Source organism: Emydura macquarii, unplaced genomic scaffold (assembly GCF_026122565.2).
Source record: "Emydura macquarii macquarii isolate MOO-44397 ecotype Brisbane River unplaced genomic scaffold, CSIRO-AGI_Emac_v2 contig_2481, whole genome shotgun sequence".
NCBI lineage: Eukaryota > Metazoa > Chordata > Testudines > Chelidae > Emydura > Emydura macquarii.
In genome coordinates, this window is record NW_027132618.1 from 809110 (window position 1) to 831167 (window position 22058).

General features: G+C 42.7%; 1 protein-coding gene across 4 annotated transcripts in view; it reads right to left on the reverse strand.

Annotated features, from left to right (window-relative positions):
- WLS (Wnt ligand secretion mediator) overlaps nucleotides 1-19737 on the reverse strand; it is a 54470-nt gene extending 34733 nt beyond the window's left edge. For all 4 annotated transcript variants that reach the window (XR_010922662.1, XM_067563358.1, XM_067563356.1 and 1 more), the window contains exon 1: nucleotides 19493-19737. Coding sequence is in view for 3 of the 4 variants with exons in the window: in XM_067563358.1 (XP_067419459.1) it covers nucleotides 19493-19598 (106 nt within the window). In the remaining variant the exon portion in view is untranslated. The remainder of the gene's footprint in view (nucleotides 1-19492) is intronic.
- Between the last annotated feature and the right edge of the window lie 2321 nt (nucleotides 19738-22058).

Below are 22058 nucleotides of genomic sequence, written 5' to 3' on the forward strand. Positions count from 1 at the left end.
ACACCAAACACACATCTTGCAGGCATTTATCCATAAGGAATATCACATGAGGTGTCTACAGAAAGCTTGTAACTAATCAAGACTCAATCATTACAAGAGGAACAACAGGTGATAAAGAAACAATGTATTTATATTGAAATTATGTTTTATGGCTGTAGTTCTCAACCTTTCCAGAGTACTGTACCCCTTTCAGGAGTCTGATTTGTCTTATGTACACCAAGTTTCACCTCACTTTAAAGCTACTTGCTTACAAAAATCAGACAAAAATACAAAAAGTGTCACAACACACTATTACTGAAAAAGGGCTTACTTTCTCATTTTTACTCTACAATTATAAAATAAATTGATTGGAATATAAATATTGTATTCACATCTCGGTGTATTATAGAGCAAGTCTTTGTCTGTATGAAATTTTAGTTTGTACAGGACTTCACCCACCTTGTCTCTAATATTCTGGGACCAACATGACTACAGCACTGTTCAAAGCTTACAATATCCATATCGTAACAAGTTTGTCTGGAAGTTTATTTGCGGACAAACTCTTCACATCTGTCTGACAAAGTAGGGGGTCAGCCCATTCCATCTCTGCAACAGGCAACTGCAAAGACTCCTTACTCCCCAAAAAAGTTGTATGTTTTGGGTAAGTATATTCCTTATGTGGAGTGAGCCAGACTGCAGCAGCCTACACAACAGCCTGCTACGAAAGCACTGTACCCCTTTGATATTTTTTAGGCAATTTATCCTAACTAGACCAGCAATGCTCAAACTAGGGGTTGTGACCCCCTCAGGGGGTCATGAGGTTATTATGGGGGGGGATTGTGAGCTATCAACCCCGGCATATGCCAGTAAAGATAATATGGCATGCGGGAGAGGAGGAGATCATCTCTTTTGGGAGGGGAGGGGGATCGTCACAGCCTGAAATATTTTCAAAGGGGGTCCCAGCAAAAAACGTTTGAGAACCCCTGAACTAGACTGAGGTCTTTCAAACAACATTGCTCCCTCTTGCATAAACAGTGAGAACTACTAGATAAGAGGTTGAATTATCAAGCTAAAGTTTCCTTTACGGTTGCTGCATTACTCCAAGCTACACTCTGTGGTACCACCCTCATTCATATTATATATTTTCTAGGTGATTTTTCCAACTTTTTATATTAAAAAAAATTCTGTAGCTAATGATATATGGGTCTTCCACTCAAGTCATATTCATGAAACAAGACATCACTTAAAATGAAATACCCCCTAATCATAATAAGTATTCATATAACTTCAAGAACCAAGTTGGAACTTAAGGTTCAAGTATTATTTATCATAGATGAGCCAGTTCTAGGAAGCTAGAAGACTGCACTGTTCTCAGGACTATTTTTTTTAAAATGCTACAACCTTGAATTCTTGCTAATGAGATAGCTAGCTATTTAAATAAAGTAATGGAGATTATTGCCAGTTTGATACTCTGTACATACTACAGCCACTTTTTTGATCCTAATGCTCCATTCCTATTTTTTGGACTCTAATCTTCCCTCCTCCAGAGAAGTCAGATTCAATCCTTACCCCAAAATCTAGGGCCACATTACTATCTACCAAAAATAGTTTCTTATATTGTTCGGGTTCGTCTAAATGGGGGGGAAAAAAAAAAAAAAGCAGCCCATAATAGCGAATTCATCTATTGTGTACTGCTGCGAACACCCTTACTCTGCAGAGACCGTACGTCTACATTGCACTCAGGAAGTGTGATTGCAGCACATATAGACATCTGAGCTAGCTTTGATGTAACCAGGTCAGAGCTAGTTCAAGTAACAAATGCAGCAATGAAGCTGCAACAATATGGGCTATGGCCGCTGGAACATGTACCCAAGATCCCAGGTAGGTGAGACTAACCCATACATCTGCAGCTTCACTGCTATTTTTAATTGAGGTAGCTTTGATCTAGTTTGATCACAGCTAGCTCAAGTATGTTTACACCTACTGCAGTCACAACACCCAACTGCACTGCAGACATGCCTTACAAGTGCCTTTTTGTGGTTTAGGAATGGTTAACCTACACCACAAAGAGGCACTCAATGCAAAATGAGGCCTGGTCTACATTAGAGAGTTTTGTCGACCAAAGTCAGATTTGGTTGACAAAACAGAAGTAGTGTACACACTGCAACCAACTCCCACCGACAAAACTGCCCTATTTTTCAACAAAATAAAGCCACCTTGGCGAGAGGTACAGGGCTTTTGTTGACATAGTCGGGGCGATGCAGTGTCAATGTAGACGCTGTGTCCCCTTACAATCAATCAGTTGTGGGGCTGTAAACTCCTGTCAGTTTCCCAGCCTGAAAGCCCAAGCCCAGGCTGGTGGCTGGAAGGGGCAGCCATGTCAGTTACAGGGCTCAGCTGTGTAATTGACAAGGCTGCTCCCTGGGGAGCAGATGGAGACACCTGGGATTCTTGCTAGGCTCCTAGCAGGCTGCTGGTCTCCGCTCTGGGTTGGGAGCCCAGGCCAGAAGTCCCTGTGTTTCTGGGGCAGCCTTGTCAATTACATGGCTGAGCCCTGAAGCTGACATGGTTGCCTGTTCCAGAGAACAGCAGGCAACAGAGAAGCCTGGCACAGCTTCCCCCAGCTCCCAGCAGGGAAAGGGAAAGTCCCCGACGGCTTCCCCTGACTCCCAGCAGAGACTGGGGAGCGGGACAGCCCCCAGGGAGCCCAGGAACCTGTGGACTTCCGTCAGGGAGTTGAGAGATGGGGCTCTCAGCTTCTCACCCTGCCTTTTAGGTTGGTAGAATTATCTTAGGCTGACTTTCTTTTTTTAAAGTATAGAAAAAAAGGCCTAAGAGTGTCCACATGGGAAGTTAAAACACAATCATAACTATACTGCACTAAATTCCCCATGTAGACAAGCCCACACTGCAAAATCTCAAGTTCAGCAGTTTCAGTACTTGATGAGAAACAACCACACCAGCCCGCAAAAGTCTACATAGGGTGCTGCAAATGTTTGATGCCAGGACCTTAATAAAGGAATATCCTAGCATGACCTCCAATCGTTAGTTTTTTTAAGACTACTTACAGACCACTCTCCCATCAGAGATGGAAGTTTGTTACATGTTGATAGTTAATTTGATGATGCCTTTAACAGTCACATGGGAGTATACTTGCCTCCTCTGGCACAAAACTTGTGGAGTTATAGGACTGAGATGACAGAAGAGGTGTTACTTACCTTGCACAGTAACTGGAGTTCAAGATGTGTCCCCCTATGGGTGCTCCACCACAAAATGTGTGCACCACCCAGGCACTCTTGATGGGAGATTCTCTATGTGCCTGTGCCATAGATATCCTTGTGTTTCGATAGGAGAGCATATGGTGAGGAGGAGAGGGAGAGGTGGATCTGCCCCCATTCTAGTTCCAAAGGTCCAGCACAAAGGCTCTGAGGCAGAGGGGAAGAAGGGCAGGTAGTGGAGAAGCCATAGAGACACGCATCTCAAAGAACTCCAGTTACTGTACAAGGTAAGAAAGCTCTTCTCCGAGCAGCTTCCCGATGGGTTCTCCATCACAGATTCCCAAACAATGCCTCACTTACGGAAGTGGGTGCAAAGAAGGTGGATTCACTAGACTGAACAGCATCATCAAAAACCACATCAACTCTGGAAGCAGGCACGATACCTTTGTGCCGGGAAAACGTACATCCAAGACCAGGTGGCTGCTCTGCAGATGTCTGAGATAAGTGTGCTTTTCATTAGGGCCAGAGAGGTAGACTGAACCCTAGTAGAACAGGCAATCACTCTAGGAGGGGGAGGAGTCCCTGAAGTTTCATAACAGGTTGTGACAGGATGCTGGGAGAAAGCAGGCTGAGTCAGCCCTCTGCCCCTGCAGCCCTAATTGAAGTGAATTGGAATGGGCTGAGTAAACCTGCAGAGTGGACTGATGAGGAACCACAGCCAGGTTCATTAGCCAGGCACTATAAAGACTCCCAGGAAGGACACGCAGTGGAGGCAAACAGCCAGAGGGGTGGCAGCGGCAGTGGCAGTTTCTCTAGAACAGTAGCTGAAACAGTGAGCCCTTGGGGCTGTTAGGCCAAACTGTGTGTTGATAGATGGTGCTGGGTAACAACCTGTAAATAAAGAGCACTGGTGGGAGCACGAAGCGGAAGTCTGCGAGTGGTTTTTGGGAGCAGAGGACCTGTGCTGCAGAGGTGCCTGCATGAACCTGTTACACAGGTTAAAACGCATCCCAAAACCCACTTGGGCAGCCTTTGGGTAGAGATCAGATGCCCTTTCATTCATTCTGTGATTAAAATGAAAAAGCTATGGGGAAGTCCTAAGGGAGTAGTTCCGCTGAGGTAAAAGGTGAGAATCCTTTTTACGTCCGGTACATGGAAACTTGCTTCTTCTGTGGAAGAACGTGGCTTAGGATAAGGCAACAATAGGTGAATTTCCTGATTAATGCAGAACTCTAAAGAAATGTTAGATAGGAAGTGAGGGTGTGGCTGTAGTGTCATGATAGAACACTATGTGCAGGGATCAATCATCAGAGTTCCTAGCTCCCCTACCCTCCTGGCTGAGGTGATGGCTACGAGGAACAAAGTCTTGAGGGGCAAATGAAGGCAGGAACAGTTCCTCACAGGTTCAAATGGGGTTACATCAGTGCACTGTAATCTCCTGAGCAGGAGGAAAGGTTGAATAGGCCTTTAATAAATATTGTAGCAAACAGGTGAGTGAAGACTGAAAACTCTTGATGGTGGAGTTGGAGGGGTGTAAAGGCTGTGAGGGCAGGTAGGTAAACTTGACTGGAGCTCAGTGATAATCCTGCGGTCTTTAAATTTAGCAGGTAATCAAGCACGTGTGTCAGGAAGAACTCGAGGAGGAGGTATAGATTAGTGGCTGCAAAAAGTTTGGAAAACTTTCTACTTCCGCAGATCAGTATTCCTTGTTGTGGTATTCTACTATTAAGCACTACTGTTTGTACCTCTGTGGAGCAATCTTCTTCCATACAAGAGCCATCTAGTAGCCTTAGGGGAAGCACAGAGACTCGGGAGGGTGATGGGTTCCCGACTCCTGAGTGAGGAGACCAGGAAAGTAGTGAGGTTGTTGCTGAGATATGCACACCAACTCTGGAAATCACACCAGTCTCAACCACAATGGTGCTTCAAGGATGGCTACTAATTTTTCTTTCCATTTGTTCAGGACCTTAAGCTGAACCAGAATGAGTAAGCTGTAGAAATCACCTCCAGGATCCATCTGGCCAAGGGGATGGGCTCCCACGAAGGTAGAAAATGGGAGAGACTATCCCATAAGGGTGGAAGGGGGATAGGTGCAGTGCAAGATCCAGGGTAGGAAAGCATTTATGACTTTCGACCAATGGATCAAAACACAGTCCTTTTGAGGATGTTACTATAGAGGATGGCCCTCTGTTGGTAAGCTTAGTTTTCTTTTTGGGAGATTCAGCTGGTCATGGACTGGGCGAGAGCATTGAGCTGGCTGTGATCTATTGCATTTTCTATCTGGAGGTCATAGTGTCACTGGAGAGTACTTACATGAACAAAAGGGATCCATCTGTGGCATCACGGAACAATTTGGGACCCAACAGCATTTTGCACATCCCAGAGAACTTCAGCCAAGAAGCTTGGCGCATGACTACTGCCATAGCCATGGAATTTGCAGCTGTATTAGCAGCATAGAGCGAGGTTCGGAGAGGCATTTTGGCAACTGTCTGGCTTTCTGTTACAAGGGCTTGAAGTTCTTCCCTCTGGTCTGGGGCAGATGTTCAATACGAGATGGAAACTTCAGATATAATTTGTAAAAGTCATATTTTGCCATCAGGGCTTGGTAACTGGTGACTCTGAACTGCAAAGAGGCCAAGGAGTAGTTCTTGCGACCCAGAAGGTCTAGCCATTTAAGTTCCTTGTCTGATAGGGTTGAATGGGATCAGTTGTTGCCCATTTCCCTCAATGGCCCAAATAACCAGATTAAGGGTAGGTTGGTGGTGTGGAACCTGAGAGAAATATAAATATTTTTTGTCTGCCTGTTTACAGATAGACAACATGGTGGCTGGCGTTTGCCATGCCACAGGTACTAGGGCCAGTACAGCATCATTGATGGACAAGGCGATTTTGCCCTGAGTGATGTATGGAGGATGTCCAGCAAGGAATATTTGTTCCTCTAGCGCCTCTAATGGAATTCGCAAGGTTTCTGGCTATAATGTTTTATAAGGTCATGAAAGGCCTTGAAATCATCAGCTTGCCAGCTGTATGTGCTGGAAGGGTTTTCTTCCTTAGGGTACACCTCAAGGGAGGGAGGCTGGAATAAGAAAGTACAAGAGCCTTTAATGGACACCTCAGAATGAGATCAGTTGCTAGGTACTGATAGTCAAGTGGGTGCCAGGGGCTGGAGAGGATCCCGTCATCGCTTCAGTACTGAGGTCAAGTCTTGATTAGTTGGTGAGATGGCACCAGCTGGAATGAGGAACGGGTGACTGCTTTGGTACTCGAGGGTAGGTCAATTCTGGAAGGTAAGTTGGTAGCGGCAGGGAGCATCTCTCAGTACCCCACAGCAAAGGTGACTCATTCTTCCAGGATCCAAAAATCCTCAGAGCAAAAAAGAGTCTTGATGGTACTGGGTACTCTGGATAAATACTCTCAGGAGTTAGTATGTCGGGTGGTAACAAAGACCACCCAAGTGCGATCTGTGTGCCCTTTTCTGCTGGCAGCAGAAGATGATACCAACATGGATTTCAGCTTAACCTTGGAGCCCTGGTGTTTTGGAGTTACTGAATCTGGTGCCGGCTTTAGTGCTGCTGTAAATGGTTTAATAGATGGCTTCTCCGTACACAGGTGGTTTTTTCTAGCCGGTGCTAAGGTCTCTGTATCTGAGGAGATGGGTCCTCAGCAGTACCCTTGTGGGGATGCCACGTCTCCTGAAATCCAGACCAAGAGGGTGACTTTTTCCTTCTCTTATTCTGTTCTGGGGAATGGAATCTCTTCTGTGGTAGTCGGGGGGATCCCCAGGGTCTTTACTGACTGCAGCAGCAGTGACAGTCAGCAGGGCTCTCTGGGCAACTGAATCAGGTGTAAAGGGCGTGACTCAAACACTGCAGTTTCAGGGAATGTTCCATTAACAGGAGGTTTAGCCTGTTCTCCCTCCATTTTTTCAGATCTGCTTTTAAACCATGAACAGATCTTATACTTGGAAGGGATAAAAGTCTCTCCCAAGCAATGGAGGCAGCTCGAGTGCCCAGCACTGTGGGGAAAAGAGCTATGGCAAGGTTTTAAGCCCATAGTTTTGGGCATAACCTGTTATTCAAGGCAGAGGACTGAAGCCCAAGAAAAATCCAAAGGCCCTGATCAGGCATACCAATGAAGATAAGGAGGATACACACTCCACACCATAAACTGCAAACTGTGCTAAATAACAGAAAACAAAGAACTGAAATAATAAGAAAAACCAGAGAGAGGTAGCAACCCACATGGCTAGCTAACGGACATTGATGCTCCCCTCTCAAGCCACAGATGATTGAGAAGGAACTGGAGTGGCAGTGGGTCTGCGTCCCCACCCCGCAATATACCCTCAATTCCAGAGAATGAGAATATCTAGGGTGCGGTGGCGGATGCACAGACACTGCTGACGGAACATCTCCAATCAAGAACACAAAGAGACTCACCCACAGAGACAGTACTCAAAGAAGAAATTAAGTCTGTTCTTTCAGTGGCCCCTCATGGCTAGAATATACCTTCTGTACCTCAGGTCTTGCCTTCACCTTTAAGGCCACGTATAACCCTGTCCAGTTTGCATCTCTGCTCTCATCCTGTTATCTGCATTCTTCAGAAGAAAGAACTGTAAGTGAAAAGAGAAGGCAGTGGGCCAGAAACCAGGCTTTAAAAAAAAAAAAAAAAAAAAAACACTCCTCAGGAGTTAATCTTACATCATAAAGCAGCAAAAAATAGCATAAGCCTGAAGTTGGTTGTTGGTTTTAATATACACATTCACTCTTCAGCTCCTGTGCAAGCTAGAAGACCGACTTGAAAACTAGTGAGAGGACATCTCAAGGATGTGAAAGTTAAGTAGTTGAGAAGGGAAGGGATTTTTTTGGGCTGTTTTACACACTTAACTTGCACCAGTTTAACTAAATTGATTTAAAAATATTTGGTTAAACACAGATGCAAATCCCTGTATGGTTGTGCCCAGTTTGTGCCCAAGTCAACATAAGCCAGTTGTAAACCAATTTGAAGTGTCACAGAGGGGTTCCCTACCATGGAAAATTCCTAAAGTTACATAAAAACATAATTCCATTTCAGAACAGAAAGTAGAAATTTCTAAAGTCTTCCACAGAAGGGAAAGTCCAGAAAAAAAGTTAGTTTCATTGAGAACATTTCAAAACGAAATTCCACCTGGCAGGCAGATGTGGAGAGAGGGGCTCTGGAGCATGGCTTCCAGCGTTCTTGGGATTCTGGGAGTCCAGGGAGGCAGCTGACTCAAGAGCCTAGCATCTCTGGGAGTTCCAGCTCCATGACAGCCTGGTTAGCTTGCAGTTTCCCATTGGATACCTAACGGGAGTCCGATGAAAAAATTCATCGCAACAGACCCATTTCTATGGAACACCTCACTTCTGACCAGCTCCACTGCCGATACAAGACCTTAGCTTTCAAACTCTGAAGTGAAGTAGGTGTTAAGAAACAACGACTAATAGTGGAGAAAGGAAACTTTTTGCTGAGGTTCAATCACCTCCAACTCTTCAAATAAGAATGGAGGGAACACCACAGTCCAAGAACCTCAGCCAGTTCTTCAGCAAGACCAGGAGAGACCACACTTACCACTCGCCACATTCCTAAAAGTAAAAACCAAGCAGAAAATTAGGACACCCCAACACATGCCTTTCAGGTCTTTATATATCATAAAGCAAAATAAGGTGCAAACCACATTTTCCTCAAAATTATTTGTGTAATATTTAAATGCCCCTTTCATTTTCTCTGTTCCACTATTTTTTAAAAACGTTTTATGTCTCCCTTTGAACGTAAAAATCTTCCTTGAAATCATTTCTACTGCAAAGCCTCCACAAAGCACATCAGTATTAGAGTCCTCAGTTCAGCTCTGAAGGTCCTGAGGTCAATCTCTGGTGTTGGCAGAGATGGTGGCTGTCACACAAACATCTTTGCTGTAGCAAGTACAAAGAATTAGCTATAGACAAATAAGTTTATCTGAAACAATCTTCCCCATTAACATTCACCAAGTACTCTCCCATTTCTTCTCCAATGGGAAGCAGAGAGTCCCATGGTCCCTGATGGTCTACCTGTCCCAAGAAGTATTCTTCAGAGACCAAGAGATCATACTCTCACCCTGTTTGTTCTGTACTGTACTCTGCTATAGTCAGGGAGTTGTTCTGTTTAGTTTTTTAAGTGTCTCATGTTCTTTGGGGCAAAAGATTGTTAAATGCATTTTATAGAACTAGGTATATCTATGGCATTACATAAATTTCCTCTAAACTACTGTTAATCTAAGACACCCTTAAAAAAAAAACCAAAAAAAAAAACCACACACACCCATAAGAAACTCACACCTCATACAGAGGTTCAGCTCAAATTTTAAGTCACATCTATCCCATCCTACTGTTAGAGATATATTTTCTGTTCCTTCTTTTCTGAAGCACCTACAACATTTCAAATTAACTATTAACCCTTGATCTCATACTATAAACAAGCCTTTTAGAAAAATCTCAATTGCATTGTGTCTACACTGATTAAAGCTTGAAGCCTAGTGACCTCATGTGGTGTTAACTTCTCCCCTGCACCAAAAACATACTGCTTTTCTACTCAATTATCCCCTTCTGCGAGAGCCACCACTACCCAATGAGCATGTACAAAGGACTTCTGCTTCATTACACTAACCAGCGGCAGGGTTGGAATAAACAAGCTAATTTATCAGGATCCAGCTAGCTTTCACTATCCCTGTTCCAAAAGGTTTGTTGGGGTTTTTTCTGTGAAGTTATTCAGGGCAATAGCAAAGTTATGATTTTTACCTCACTTCAGACACCCAAAGTGTTGCCTACTGACATAAACGTGTATTATATTGATCAGACTCCTGGGGTGATTTTTCAGTACAGTGACAATTTCCCTAGAGTAAATGAAAAATCCCCTTCCAATCACCAAGCATAAGCATAAGCAGCACTTATTTGGACAGAGGTTCTATAGTACAAAAGTGACTCTATAACAGACCCATTCCCTGACAGTATAGGAAAGGTATTATTTATTTTTGCACTATGGTAGGGCCTAGAGCCTCCTCTCTGCCTCCCCAACAGAGATCGGGGTCCTTTTGTGCTGGGGATAGTACAAAAATTTAGGAAGAAATAATCTCTGTTCTGAAGAGATTACAATCTAAATAGACAATACAATGAGTAGGAGGGACACAGATGAGCTGTCTTGCCCAAGACTGTATAAAAATAAAAAAAAATCAGTGGCATCAAGTAACAGAACCCAGATGCCCTGCCTGATGTCTAGGTCAGTGCCATCTCTGTTGGACAACACTGCTTCTAATTATAACAGTAAGTTCTTACCACTTTTTACTCCTATTAGCACCACACGGTTAAGTGAGTAGGCTAATTCCATTCTCGCTCATAGATCAGAATTGTTAATTAAGTTCCATCTGTTTTTAATGCTTTAACCATCCAAGACCAGTGCAATTATATGGCCCACACGTTAAGACTATGCAGGAAAAAGGCACACTCCTGTGCCGGAAACATTTGAATGTCATGGTGACATTTTGATAGCAACTCAGTGCTGCAGTAGTAACTCCATAATTACAACTGTAACTAGTTTTCCATTATAAACCTGAGTTGGGCCTTTCTGCTAAATATTTCATATATCTCATCCATATCCAGGGGACTCTTTGGCAAGATATAAAATAGAGCTATTTGGGCACTGGTGCACTAGTTGAACATCATTATTCCCCAGGGATTTCTACAATATAATAGGATACATCAGTCTTCCAGCATGGACCAGCTGAATGAGTCTGTCACCTAAAACAGGAGATCTGCTTATGAGATTCTTCTCCCTTCACCATCTATCATAGGCTCCTCTTCAAAACATTGTCCATTGGATGTAGAGAATGCACTTACTGTTGGCTTTATACATTGGTATGCTTCTTCAGTTTCAAATAGTTATATAAACAGCACCAGCACTGTCCAAAGAAAAGTAACTAGAATACATCATTCAAGATTCGTAAAAAGTGCCTGGGGGAAATAAATAAATTAGGGGCATATGCTCCTGTTGAGTGCTGCGGAAAGGAATCCATGCAAGCAGAAAAGAGTGGCATGGGCAGAGGGAAAACAGCTCTATGCGATCATTGCCCTGTGGAAACTGGAGGTAGTTATGCAAAAGCGCAGCTGTATACAACTGGGGCAATAGCGGGTAAAAAGTAGAAGTTGTCTAGGAAATCAGCCATTCTGCACAGCATGCTCCCTTCAGAGGAGTATATGTTCAGAGGCTTTTTTGGTATCCTAAATTACTGTTCACAGATCAGCAGTAATCACTATTCCAGTGTTCACAAACCAAAACAAAGGATATGGACTGGGTGGGGTTCCCAGTCAGTGGCAACACAAAGGTACAAGAGCCCTTTGCCAGGTTTCTGACAGAAGGTGTGTCAAAGGGCCTTTTACAGGAAGTACAGAAGGGCCAACAGCATCTTTTGGAAAGGATACTTGGAAGTACTACCCATGTCATTACAGGAACTACCACCGCCAGTCCCAAATCCCAGAGTGAGCACAGAGTGGCACCACAAGAAGAGCATGGGTGTACTTATCCATAGTAGAGTACTACATGGAAGAGGGAGCAGACATGTGTCTCACTGCTCCACTTCCATAGTTTCACAACGTACTGAATTCTTACTGTTCACTCCTAGAAACTATATTAATAAACCCAAAATATGAGAACACTTTCCACAGAATGTGAAGACATGGTGAGCTTTTAAAGCATTAAGAATCACCTGTGCAAATTAGAATGTGGATTCACAATGAAATTTAAACAGTGTGTTTAGACACTGCATTTAAGTATATGGATAATCATCGTACAGGTGAAGAACCACAATTTGAATTCTATAAGCACAAAAACATACAACCCAAGGTATTTTATTAACTTTAAAATAGTAGAATTGATTTTCTCATTACTACAAAGCATGTTTAATCTTCATCCAAGCTCTCATTGGTCAGTTTTCCAGTCAAATCAATCAAGTGTTTCCAGCTACACCCAGTCAAGCTCTTATAAACTGTGGAAATGGAGATCTGTAATAGCAGTGGTGACCCACCTATCCTATGCTGCAAGCAATGCTGCTTTAACAGATATTTCCTAGAAGCTTCTCTGAGTGGCAATTTGTTGTTCTATAAGTCACTCATTATAGGTAACAGAGTACCTTGAAAGCTCTAATACATAGATACTTACATTAAAGACAATACTTCCGCATTTTTAAATCAAGAGCTTAGATTTTCCCAGACATGCGCCTGGTAGCCTGTATGAGTATTTCACACATGCCTGAACTAGTGCTAAGGAAACACTGGAATGCATATGTACATGCCTTACCCTCTTCAAAAGGCATTCCTGGGTTAACAGGAGAGACTTATAATTTAACTTCAAGACGTCAACTACTATTTACCAGGGAAAGATTTCCTGTTTAGCTTGATAGGGAGAGAGACTTCGATAGAGGCAGGACCACTACCGCTTGCTAAATCTTCAGATCAAGTTTAGAAATAAAAAGATAGCTGTGTCTGGTTTTAAGTATCACAACAGCAACAATTAGATAAAAAACTATGTAAAATTAAAACAACTTGCACAAGCTCTGAAGCGCAGAATTTCTATCACCCAGCCCTTTCAAGCCAGCTGCCACTGCAGCTCTTTCAAGCCACAAGAGGATCTAAAATATTACCTCATAGGGTTTACTGCATGCTCCTTGAAACCCGCAAGCACAGAAGTTTGTGTCTGGGAACAGACAATTTTTGGCACCTTTGCCCATTCAGCTACAGTTACAGCTCCTAAAAGAAGAACTGAGTAGACCTAAACTAAATAGACATGACCTTTCATTCTGTTTTTTCATCAGCTCCCAGAATCCCTGCCAAGATTTCAGGCTGAAGGAATCTTTCAATACACAACAGAGTCTATCAGCATTCATGTCCACAGTATAGCATGGACCTATTCAGCACAACTTGTCCATAGTTTTGGAGTGTCCAACAATAAAAGAAATTCAGGAATATAAAAAAAATGTTCTTTGTACCAAAATTCACAGCCATTTTACTTTGGGGTCTGTGCCCATGTATCCACACAAATAAGCACGGTGTTCTCTCAGAAGCAACAATTCAGTCCTAAAAATGTAATAAACCAGAGCAAAACAAAATGAAACCCTAGAAACTCACTGTTAAGTAACAGCAGCAGATACTTAGATACTGAACTGGAATTGTTGATTACTGCTCGACCACTTACAGAAGTGACTCATTATCTAACTGGTTAAGATCTGCAAGTAATTGTTTTGACTGGAGCACATGGACTTTTCAAAGTTTGCTCAGCCTTGACCACGTGCCAGCAAGCAGGGATGCTTGGTGTTTTTCAGTGAATCTTTCTCCTCCCAGCAACTTTGAACGCTAGAAGGAAAACCTCAATTTTTCCTGTATAAAAATAGTCACCTGCAAAACCAGAGGATGGAAGTTGTGCTTTCAGGCCTCAGCAGTACTCCCACTCTTTGGCCACATTTTTACTACCAAAAAAAGTAAAACGTGTTCTTAAGTTAACGAAAATCCTTGTGACAAGACAGTTCGTAGTTTTCACGTTAATTAGCATGACTATTAGGAAGCCTAAATCTTGTGACAACTTCCCAATAACTCTTGCACATCCTGCGCCCTTCGTTGCAGCCACACATTGGCCTTCTACGTGACTGGGGAAAAAAATACTGAGGTACAGGTCGTATAATACTGGTGCATGTGAAGTGTAGAGTTACAGCATATGCCAAGCCAAAGAGCCACGGGTGAGCCATGATGGTGGGAGGATTTCCTTACCCCAATATTTAAAATAGAGCGATCCAGACTGAATTAAGCAAGAGCACAGAGTCCGAAATTACATATCTCCACAGACTTTCACAATCATGTTGCAATGCACAAGTATATACTAACTAAGCCCACATGCATAATATGCTGCTACAGCACTGCAGGGACACCACCAGTGTCCTAGCTGTCCATAAAGATGAAAAGTATTTTTATAAAGGTGCCTATCACCTTGGTATCTAAAATTTAAACAAATACAACTCATTGTAAAATAGTAATATTCAGACACCAAGAAAAAGCATGACTAAGAAACAGGCAAAGGAGGAGTTTTGCATTGGTTTTTGTTTTTTAAAGAGACGTTTACTGCATATATAAACTTACCCTCTCCCCCAGGTGTGTTTCTTTAAGATGGAGGATTGCTGACAGTCAAAGATTGCTTGAGATTAGAAATTGGCTGTTTTCTTGGGGGTTTTTTTATTTATTTTTTTTATTTGGAAAACTCCTCAATCCTGAATTGGCTTTTAAGTAAAGACACAGCAAGCCTCAAATGACCCAATTTCAATTACTCCTGGGAATCCCAGTGGTTGTTTGAGTTGCTGCGGGGCGGGAAAGGCACACCAACACTTTGCTGCATAACACCATATCTGAATTGGGGGGTTTGAGAGAGTTTCTGTGAAGAAAAAAACAAACACTCTGAATGAGACCAATGCTGGAATTCAAGGCTCACCCTGGAAGATACACATGGGCAGATTTATGGTTGTGCAGAACCTAGAGCAAAGACAGGAGAGAAAGGGGTGGCTTACACTAACCATGGAGCTGCTAAGAGCCACTTTGGACCTCTATGGCTTGGTAATTGCTATAGGGACAGATCATCCAGGCCACATGTCATCTAAATCCTGAATGCCCCCCGTGCCAAAAGGCAGAGTAAACTCAGTGTTAGTAGGCAGGGGTTAGAGATCCTGGGGTTGGGTTTTTTTGCCTTCCTGCAGCATGGGGCACAGGTCACTTGCAGGTTTCAACTAGTGTAAATGGTAGATTCTCTGTAACTCAAAGTCTTTAAATCATGATTTGAGAACTCCAGTAACTCAGTCAGAGGTTAGGGGTCTATTACAGGAGGGGGTGGGTGAGCTTCTGTGGTCTGCCATGTGTAGCAGGTCAGACTAGAATCTGATGATCATAATGGTCCTTTCTGGCCTTAAAGGCTATGAGGGCATCCTGCTCCAGTGGGGACTTGATTCCACAACCCTAGTTCTGCATACTCAATCATTGCTGCTGACCTCAGTGGTTGACCGGCTTCACAAAATGTCCTTGTTTGTTAACACTGACTGGGGCATGAGGTCTGGCATACTGCACACCCAGTCTTCACTTCTACTGTGTGAACAGCCGTCTGCTTATTTATAGCCAGTGTCTTCTCCTAATCTCTATTACACCCCACGCTCTCAATTACAAATACACGTGTACAATATTTACATCAATGAACGGCTGCCACAAAACTTAGCAGAAGTCAATGGGGAGATGCTGCCTGTCTGCAGAGCAGTTATTGGTACAAAGTTTTCACATAACCTCAGTTGTCTGGAGTCAACATTTCCTACCAGAGGTAGGATGAAAAAATACAATTAAATCCCCCTTTCCAGGATGCTTACTCACTCCCTACTTCAGGCAAAGATCCCATTGACTTCAGCAGGAACTTAACCCTGGTAGGGATGTTGCTCCTTATTTCAGTCACACTTACAGTTCCATGTGAATACTGATTTAAAAGCCCTGCTTCCTAAAGAGCACATCTGTAAGCCTTATGAAATGTTAGATATTGATACCATATAGTGTCCAAAACTAAATGGAGAGCCAGCACTGGCAGAATCCACAATCTGAGGACATGCAGTTTTATTGAAGTTGCCAAATCAGACACCAGTGCGACATTTGTGCATCCTGGATTTGCAGAGTAATCTGCTGACACAGAACATCACGTAGTCATTGTTTTGAAAGATAAGCTAATTTCCTCTTAACAGAAGAGGTGTTTTAGCTTCGTAGCCATGCTCCAGTTGTATATGTATCTAGGCCTGACAGACTAAATAAAGAATAATAATAAATTAAGGGGGGGTATGTATGCTAGACTTAATCAAAACAGACTAAAGTCACCATTTCAGATACATCTCCAGCTCCCACCCTTGCTTGTACTATAGTAATTTCATGTAAAAGACCAAGGCTCTGATGTGTGAAGTTACCATTCCTGTCACAGCCATGACTACTTTACTGATTAATCTATGGCAGTGGTTAGCCTTTTTAAGTTCCAGGCCACTCTGCAAGAGAAAGATCCTGCTGTGGACACACCTTTCCCCCCAAATGTCACTCAGAGAATTTCCATTCTATGAGTGAAGTAGGAAGGGCTGTATGGATCACTGATGCTGCAGTGACCATCGTTTGAAAGATGAGGTGGGGGAAGGAGAGCTCAGAAGATTTCTTGCTGAATATTGAAATAAGATTTTAGTGCAGGTGGTCCAGTGTAAAAATCTTTGCACCATACGTACATCATCAACATGCCAGATATGGAGGACCACACCTAGTTTACACATACAAACATACCTTTTTCTGTTTTTTTTTTTTTTAAAATAGCACATACCGTATTTGTTTATACTTGCAACTGTCTTGCTAACTGTTAGTAACTGACTTCACCAGCATAGCTACCCAGACAATGACTAAACTGGAGGGAAAGAGAACCTTTTAACTCTTTACATGTATCCAAAGGTTGTAAACACCACAGAGTGAAGGAATTGTTCTGGGTGGTCCAAACTCACTTGTATTTGTAGCTTCTTTGATAAAGGATTAAAAGCTCACTAGCAATAAATACCTAGGGCTTGTTCCCACACAGAAGGTACACTGGTTTAATAACTAAAGGAATTATGTGGCACTGAGGTAATTTAAACTTTGTTTAAAGCTTTGTTTTTAGAGCAGTCCCTGATAAATTGCATCCTCAGTTAGGAGAAGAAGGCTGCTGTGCAATGCCCTTTAGGATTTGTTGTGCCATCTTTGATCACCACCACTTTACCACCTCATCTCAGCAGGATTTCTTTTTCAAAGAAATAACAGTGCTCACAACCTGCAAGCGGCGTGGTAGATATAAAAGTGAAGGCTGAACTTGTAGGATCCAAGTCATTTCAGTTCTAAATGAGTATTCTCATGTTTTTCACATCTGTTTACAACTAAAATGAGGAATGCCACCAACCAATCACCATATTCCCCAAATAAAAGTTGAGCAAATTGCCTATAATAAACTTGGAAATAGGGATGTTAATGGATTCATATATTTTTAAGACCAAAAAGGACCATTAGGAGCATCAAGTCTGACCTTCTTGCATGACACAGGCCATAGAATTTCACCTAGTGATAATTAAGGCATCCTGCCCAATAACTTATGCTTGAACCAGAGCACATCTTTTAAAAGGTATGCCAATCTTGATCTTTAGCCCTTTCTTTCCAATGTTACCCTTTTGTGGTTCAAGTACACAGGACTGGAATAATACGGAGCTCTTCCCAGGTCTGCCACAGACTTCCTATATGACTGACCTTGCCCAAGTCAGTTAGCTTTTATGCCTTACTTCTGCACAAACTGTAAAATCCCCATGGGGTGCTGCAGGTTAAGTCTGTAAGGATTCTCAATTATAAGGTGCTCTAGAAATTCAAAGTGTTATTGCATACCAAGACAACAGATCTGCTCACAGGGATGTAGATATATCATTTGTTTGCGGTCTATAAAAACAAATCAGAAGGAGTGGTAAAGGTCAGGTAGTATAATAGCCCGGCTTCATTACTAAAATAAAAAGTGTAAGAATTTTAATTATGGCTGGTCACAAATCCAATTGCAACCACTCATCGGCAAATTGTATCTGTTGGATAACCTTAGTCAGTACCATCACTCATCTAAGAGTCCTGTATAACCTACACAGAGATGTGATGGATACATGTCTGGTTTGTGAGGGATAATTTCCACCTCACGGAAAGGGACAAAATGGGAAGGATTTTAGGGGACTCTATAGTTCACGTGGCATGAGGTAAAGTATCTCCTAGGAAATGCCACCATCATCGCCACCTCTTCCTTCTCCTCCATTTATCAAGACACAGGGATAAGATTTGTCTGGATGCTGTAGTAGTTTTGCAAGGAACTGACACTGTAGGTAGTAAAACCTGCCACCAAACTGGTTTCTGGCACTACTCCTATTTACAGTCTCCAGGTCTGTCCCAACACTGGGATGCCCCTTAGCTCCTCTCCCTCCCTCCAAGAAAATAACAGCCCTCACAGACAGACAGAATAGGCTAGACAATAGGCACTGAATGAGAATATGATGGGGAGGGGAAGGAAAAAGGATTACAAGTTATGTCAACACTTCCATAAAGATTTTGCAGTGAAACAATAAACTTCAAGGCAAAAAGTATCTGTGGCTAAACAGGAGAGTTTGCACAGGTCAGGAAAGCTTGCTGCTGCTGAAAAACATGGACCAGCTAGCTACCACCAGAAAGTGAATTTTGGGAAGTGGCTATGCGCTGGGAAGCTGCAGCCACAAGCAAGAAAAAGACCCAGTTAATGGGACTTCTGCTGGGGCACCATCACAGCAGCTTCCCCGATTCTGGAAGATGAAAATAAGGAGGCATTGGCCAAGACAGCATCTCCTACACACCAGCTATCAACAAAGGGGTAACCTGGAGGCAGTGGTCACAATACACATTGGGGAAAGGGAGTTTTCAAAGCCCACGAGCAATAAACAGAGAACTTTTGACAAACAAACAGTTTCAACTTCATGAAGCAGGATTAGAGTAGGTTTTTCTTCCCCCCCCCTTCTGGGTAGGAAAGGGGATGGGTGAGACAAGCCTCCAAGCACAAAGCCAGGAGCAGAACTATCCGTGCCCAGCCAAAAGTCTCTCTCTCACTCCAGCTTTGCTGAAAGCTCACATCACCCCCTCCCATTATATTAGGAACACCGCCCAACTCCCCCCAAAAAACCCCACACGGGCTGAAATACAACCTAAAGGAGGAGATCGCTGAAGAATACAGCAAATAGTGATCTAAATACAAAACCCCGCAAATGAGAGACAATAAAGACATTCCTTTCCTCTGCTAGAGCAGCTCGCATTGATTTTTTTTTATTATTGAATATTAGATTTCCTCCTGCAGCCGACTCAAAGAGAGAAAAAAAAGGGTTGAAAAGTAAGGGGGAAAAACACAACAAAACTTTGTAACCCAACACTTCCAGGAACGATCAGTCGCCATGCTTAAGATTTTCTCCCCCTTCCTCGTTCTTTAAGCAGACACTGAAACTAGGCCAAAAAAACTTTTCTCTGCCCCTTCTTTTCTTGTAGCCACTAGAGTGAAATGTGCACAAAGAGACCCGTGGAGCTGTGTTTTCTTAACTACAATAGCAGGGCTAATTAGATCATAGAAGCAAGTCAGTGATACAGTAACAAGTAGCTAAACAACACGACAGAGCGAAGGAGAAAGTTTGCACCTTTAACACTTACCAATCAGACCTCCCACTAGAAAGGCGATGACTTGGAAAATCAGTAAGATCCCTCCAACAATGCACAGCTTTTTAGTGCTCATGTTTTCTATAATTGCCCCAGCCATTTTTGCAGAGATTTCCCTCCCCCCTTCTCTCTCGCTGCAAAACTTAAGGCTCTAAAAGTGCTGCAGGGATGGAAAGGCAGCAGCCTAGCACTGATTGCCCAGGCTAGCCCGGATCTGGCTCCCCCTCTGCTGAGAGCTGTGATTGTGGCCGGTGCTCAGCTCGGCTGCATGCGGCTGCTTTAAAGAAGCAGGAAAGCGAATCACATGATACCTACCTCCTCCTCTCTCCCCCCCTCCCACCCTGATCCATTCAACAGCAGCAGATATTGGTGTCAGTCTCATACAGCAGTGGCAGCCTCTTCAGCTGGGGGAAGAGCCAGAGCTGCCCCTTCAGGGGTTGCTTGTTTTCTATTTTTAATAATACAAACATAGAAGTTGGAGATGGAAGGGCTAGTCCAGTTCAGGATTGTCCCCTTGAGTGCGTTCTCCAGGGCCTGGCCCAGTGCAGTTTTAAGAGTGAGTTTCCACTAGCCTAATAGGTTTTTTTCAAAATGCATTACAAACACTACGTGCTTTCAGTGCTAAGCGTAATTCATCATGTTATGGTTAATACAATTATGTTTTATCTTAGCATCTTTCAAAGGAGGATTTCAAAGCACAATGTAGGGTAAACAAAGAAAGCCCCAGTGAATAAGGACTTTAACACATGACTGAAATGCAGGTAAAGCTAAGGGCCCTAATGTACTGCTGAAGACAGAGTCAGGCTAGGCAGACATTAACACTACAAATGAATACTCTGTGCATCTGATACAGCAGAAAGAGTTTAGATGAGTCATAATGTGACTTCTTAAATTGAAAGGTAGCTGGGACACCAAAGATCATACACGGACACAAAACAAGACCTTTAGTATCCACAAGTGGTCAGGACAGTTGCTGCTCCAGCTGAAAGACAGCAGGAAGTTTTCCAGGATACTCAGTTGCTTTCCAGTTATATCACATTAAATAAGGCTCTCCCTTTTTAGTGTTCAGGTCCTTTAGATGCTATAAGGCTATGTCTCGTCCTCCATGTAGTGATACTTTACCCAAAGTACTTTCCTTAGTTCAATTCCTCCAACCATTTAATCATTTTTGTCGCTGTCCTTTGAATTCCCTCCAATTTATAGACAAAGTTTGGAGGTGCCAGAACTGAATGCAGCATTCTAGCTGCAATCTCACTGGGTTTATTACTAGCGGGTCTATGACAGTATGTTTGCTCACATGTTGTCATATCTAGAATTAATTCACTCTGTTCACCCCTGCCCTCTACAGTGGTGTCTGCTTTTCACTTATTTATAGGATACCACAGGGACCATCCTTAACCTTGTTTATTTAACATCTTGATTCTTCTGAGATCTTTAATAAACAGAACATTACCATTACTGATTAAACTAGATTGGGAACTGTTGAAAACACTTATGAGAACATAAACAATACAAAGGGAACCAGAAAAGATAAGACTATGGGCAAGACATATGAAAATGGGAGCCAGCCGGGCAAATATGCAAACAGCAAAAATAATCCTGCAAGAATAATCGTGAAACATATATATTCAATTAAATGGAGATAGCTGGAAAGCAGTAATAGCAGAAGAGACCTTTGGAGGTGATAGACAGTAAAATTAGATAAGTGTTTGCACTACAATGTGGTAACAAAAACCCCCAAACACCTGTATTCAGTTTTCTTTGGGACAAATATGTATGTGAGTCTGAACAATGGGGCCTTTGGTCATTCAATAATACAAATAATAAACACCTCAGTACCAGATAGACAAGAAATTAGTGAGAATTCAGAAAACGGCAATAAAACTGATGAAGGGTCTGGTGGGACTGACTTGTGAGGGAAGATTACAATAAACTACATAGCTCTTGGCCAGACTAAATTAATGAATTCTTGGCCAGTTAGTAGGAGGCAATCAGGGGGCACATGTTAACTTTCTGTAAGTAGAAGGTATAAAAAATCAAGGCGGGGAAAGAATAGTTTTGGGTGGTCTAACCAGAGGTAATTTTGCATGTACTTTGTTTCCTTAACAGAGGTTTAGAAATAGTCCATCCACATGTACGAATGTGTCCTCCCATTCAGATGTAGTTGCAGGATCAAGGCATACATCACTTCGGCTAAATCCCACTCTTTGTACTGTTTTCTGTAACTAATGAGGGAATGTTGCTTTCCAATCAACATATTCTCTCATTAAAGGAGCACTGGCAAATTGCACATAATGAACTTGGAACTTAACTTCCTTAATTCCAGGTTCATTATATGCAAGGTGGTATTGATACAGATTATATCAGAAAACCTTATGGTAGCACATACAAGTGAAAAAAATAGAAAGCTGACACTGGAGACCAGTGAATAGTGTAGTGTGGAACTCTGGATTCACTGAGCATTGGATTGCCTTCTGCAGTGTCCCCTTGGTAAGGGTTGTGAGTCAGGCTAACAACCTGTCCTCGCAAAAATGCTTTCTGTTATGGAAACAAGTCAGAG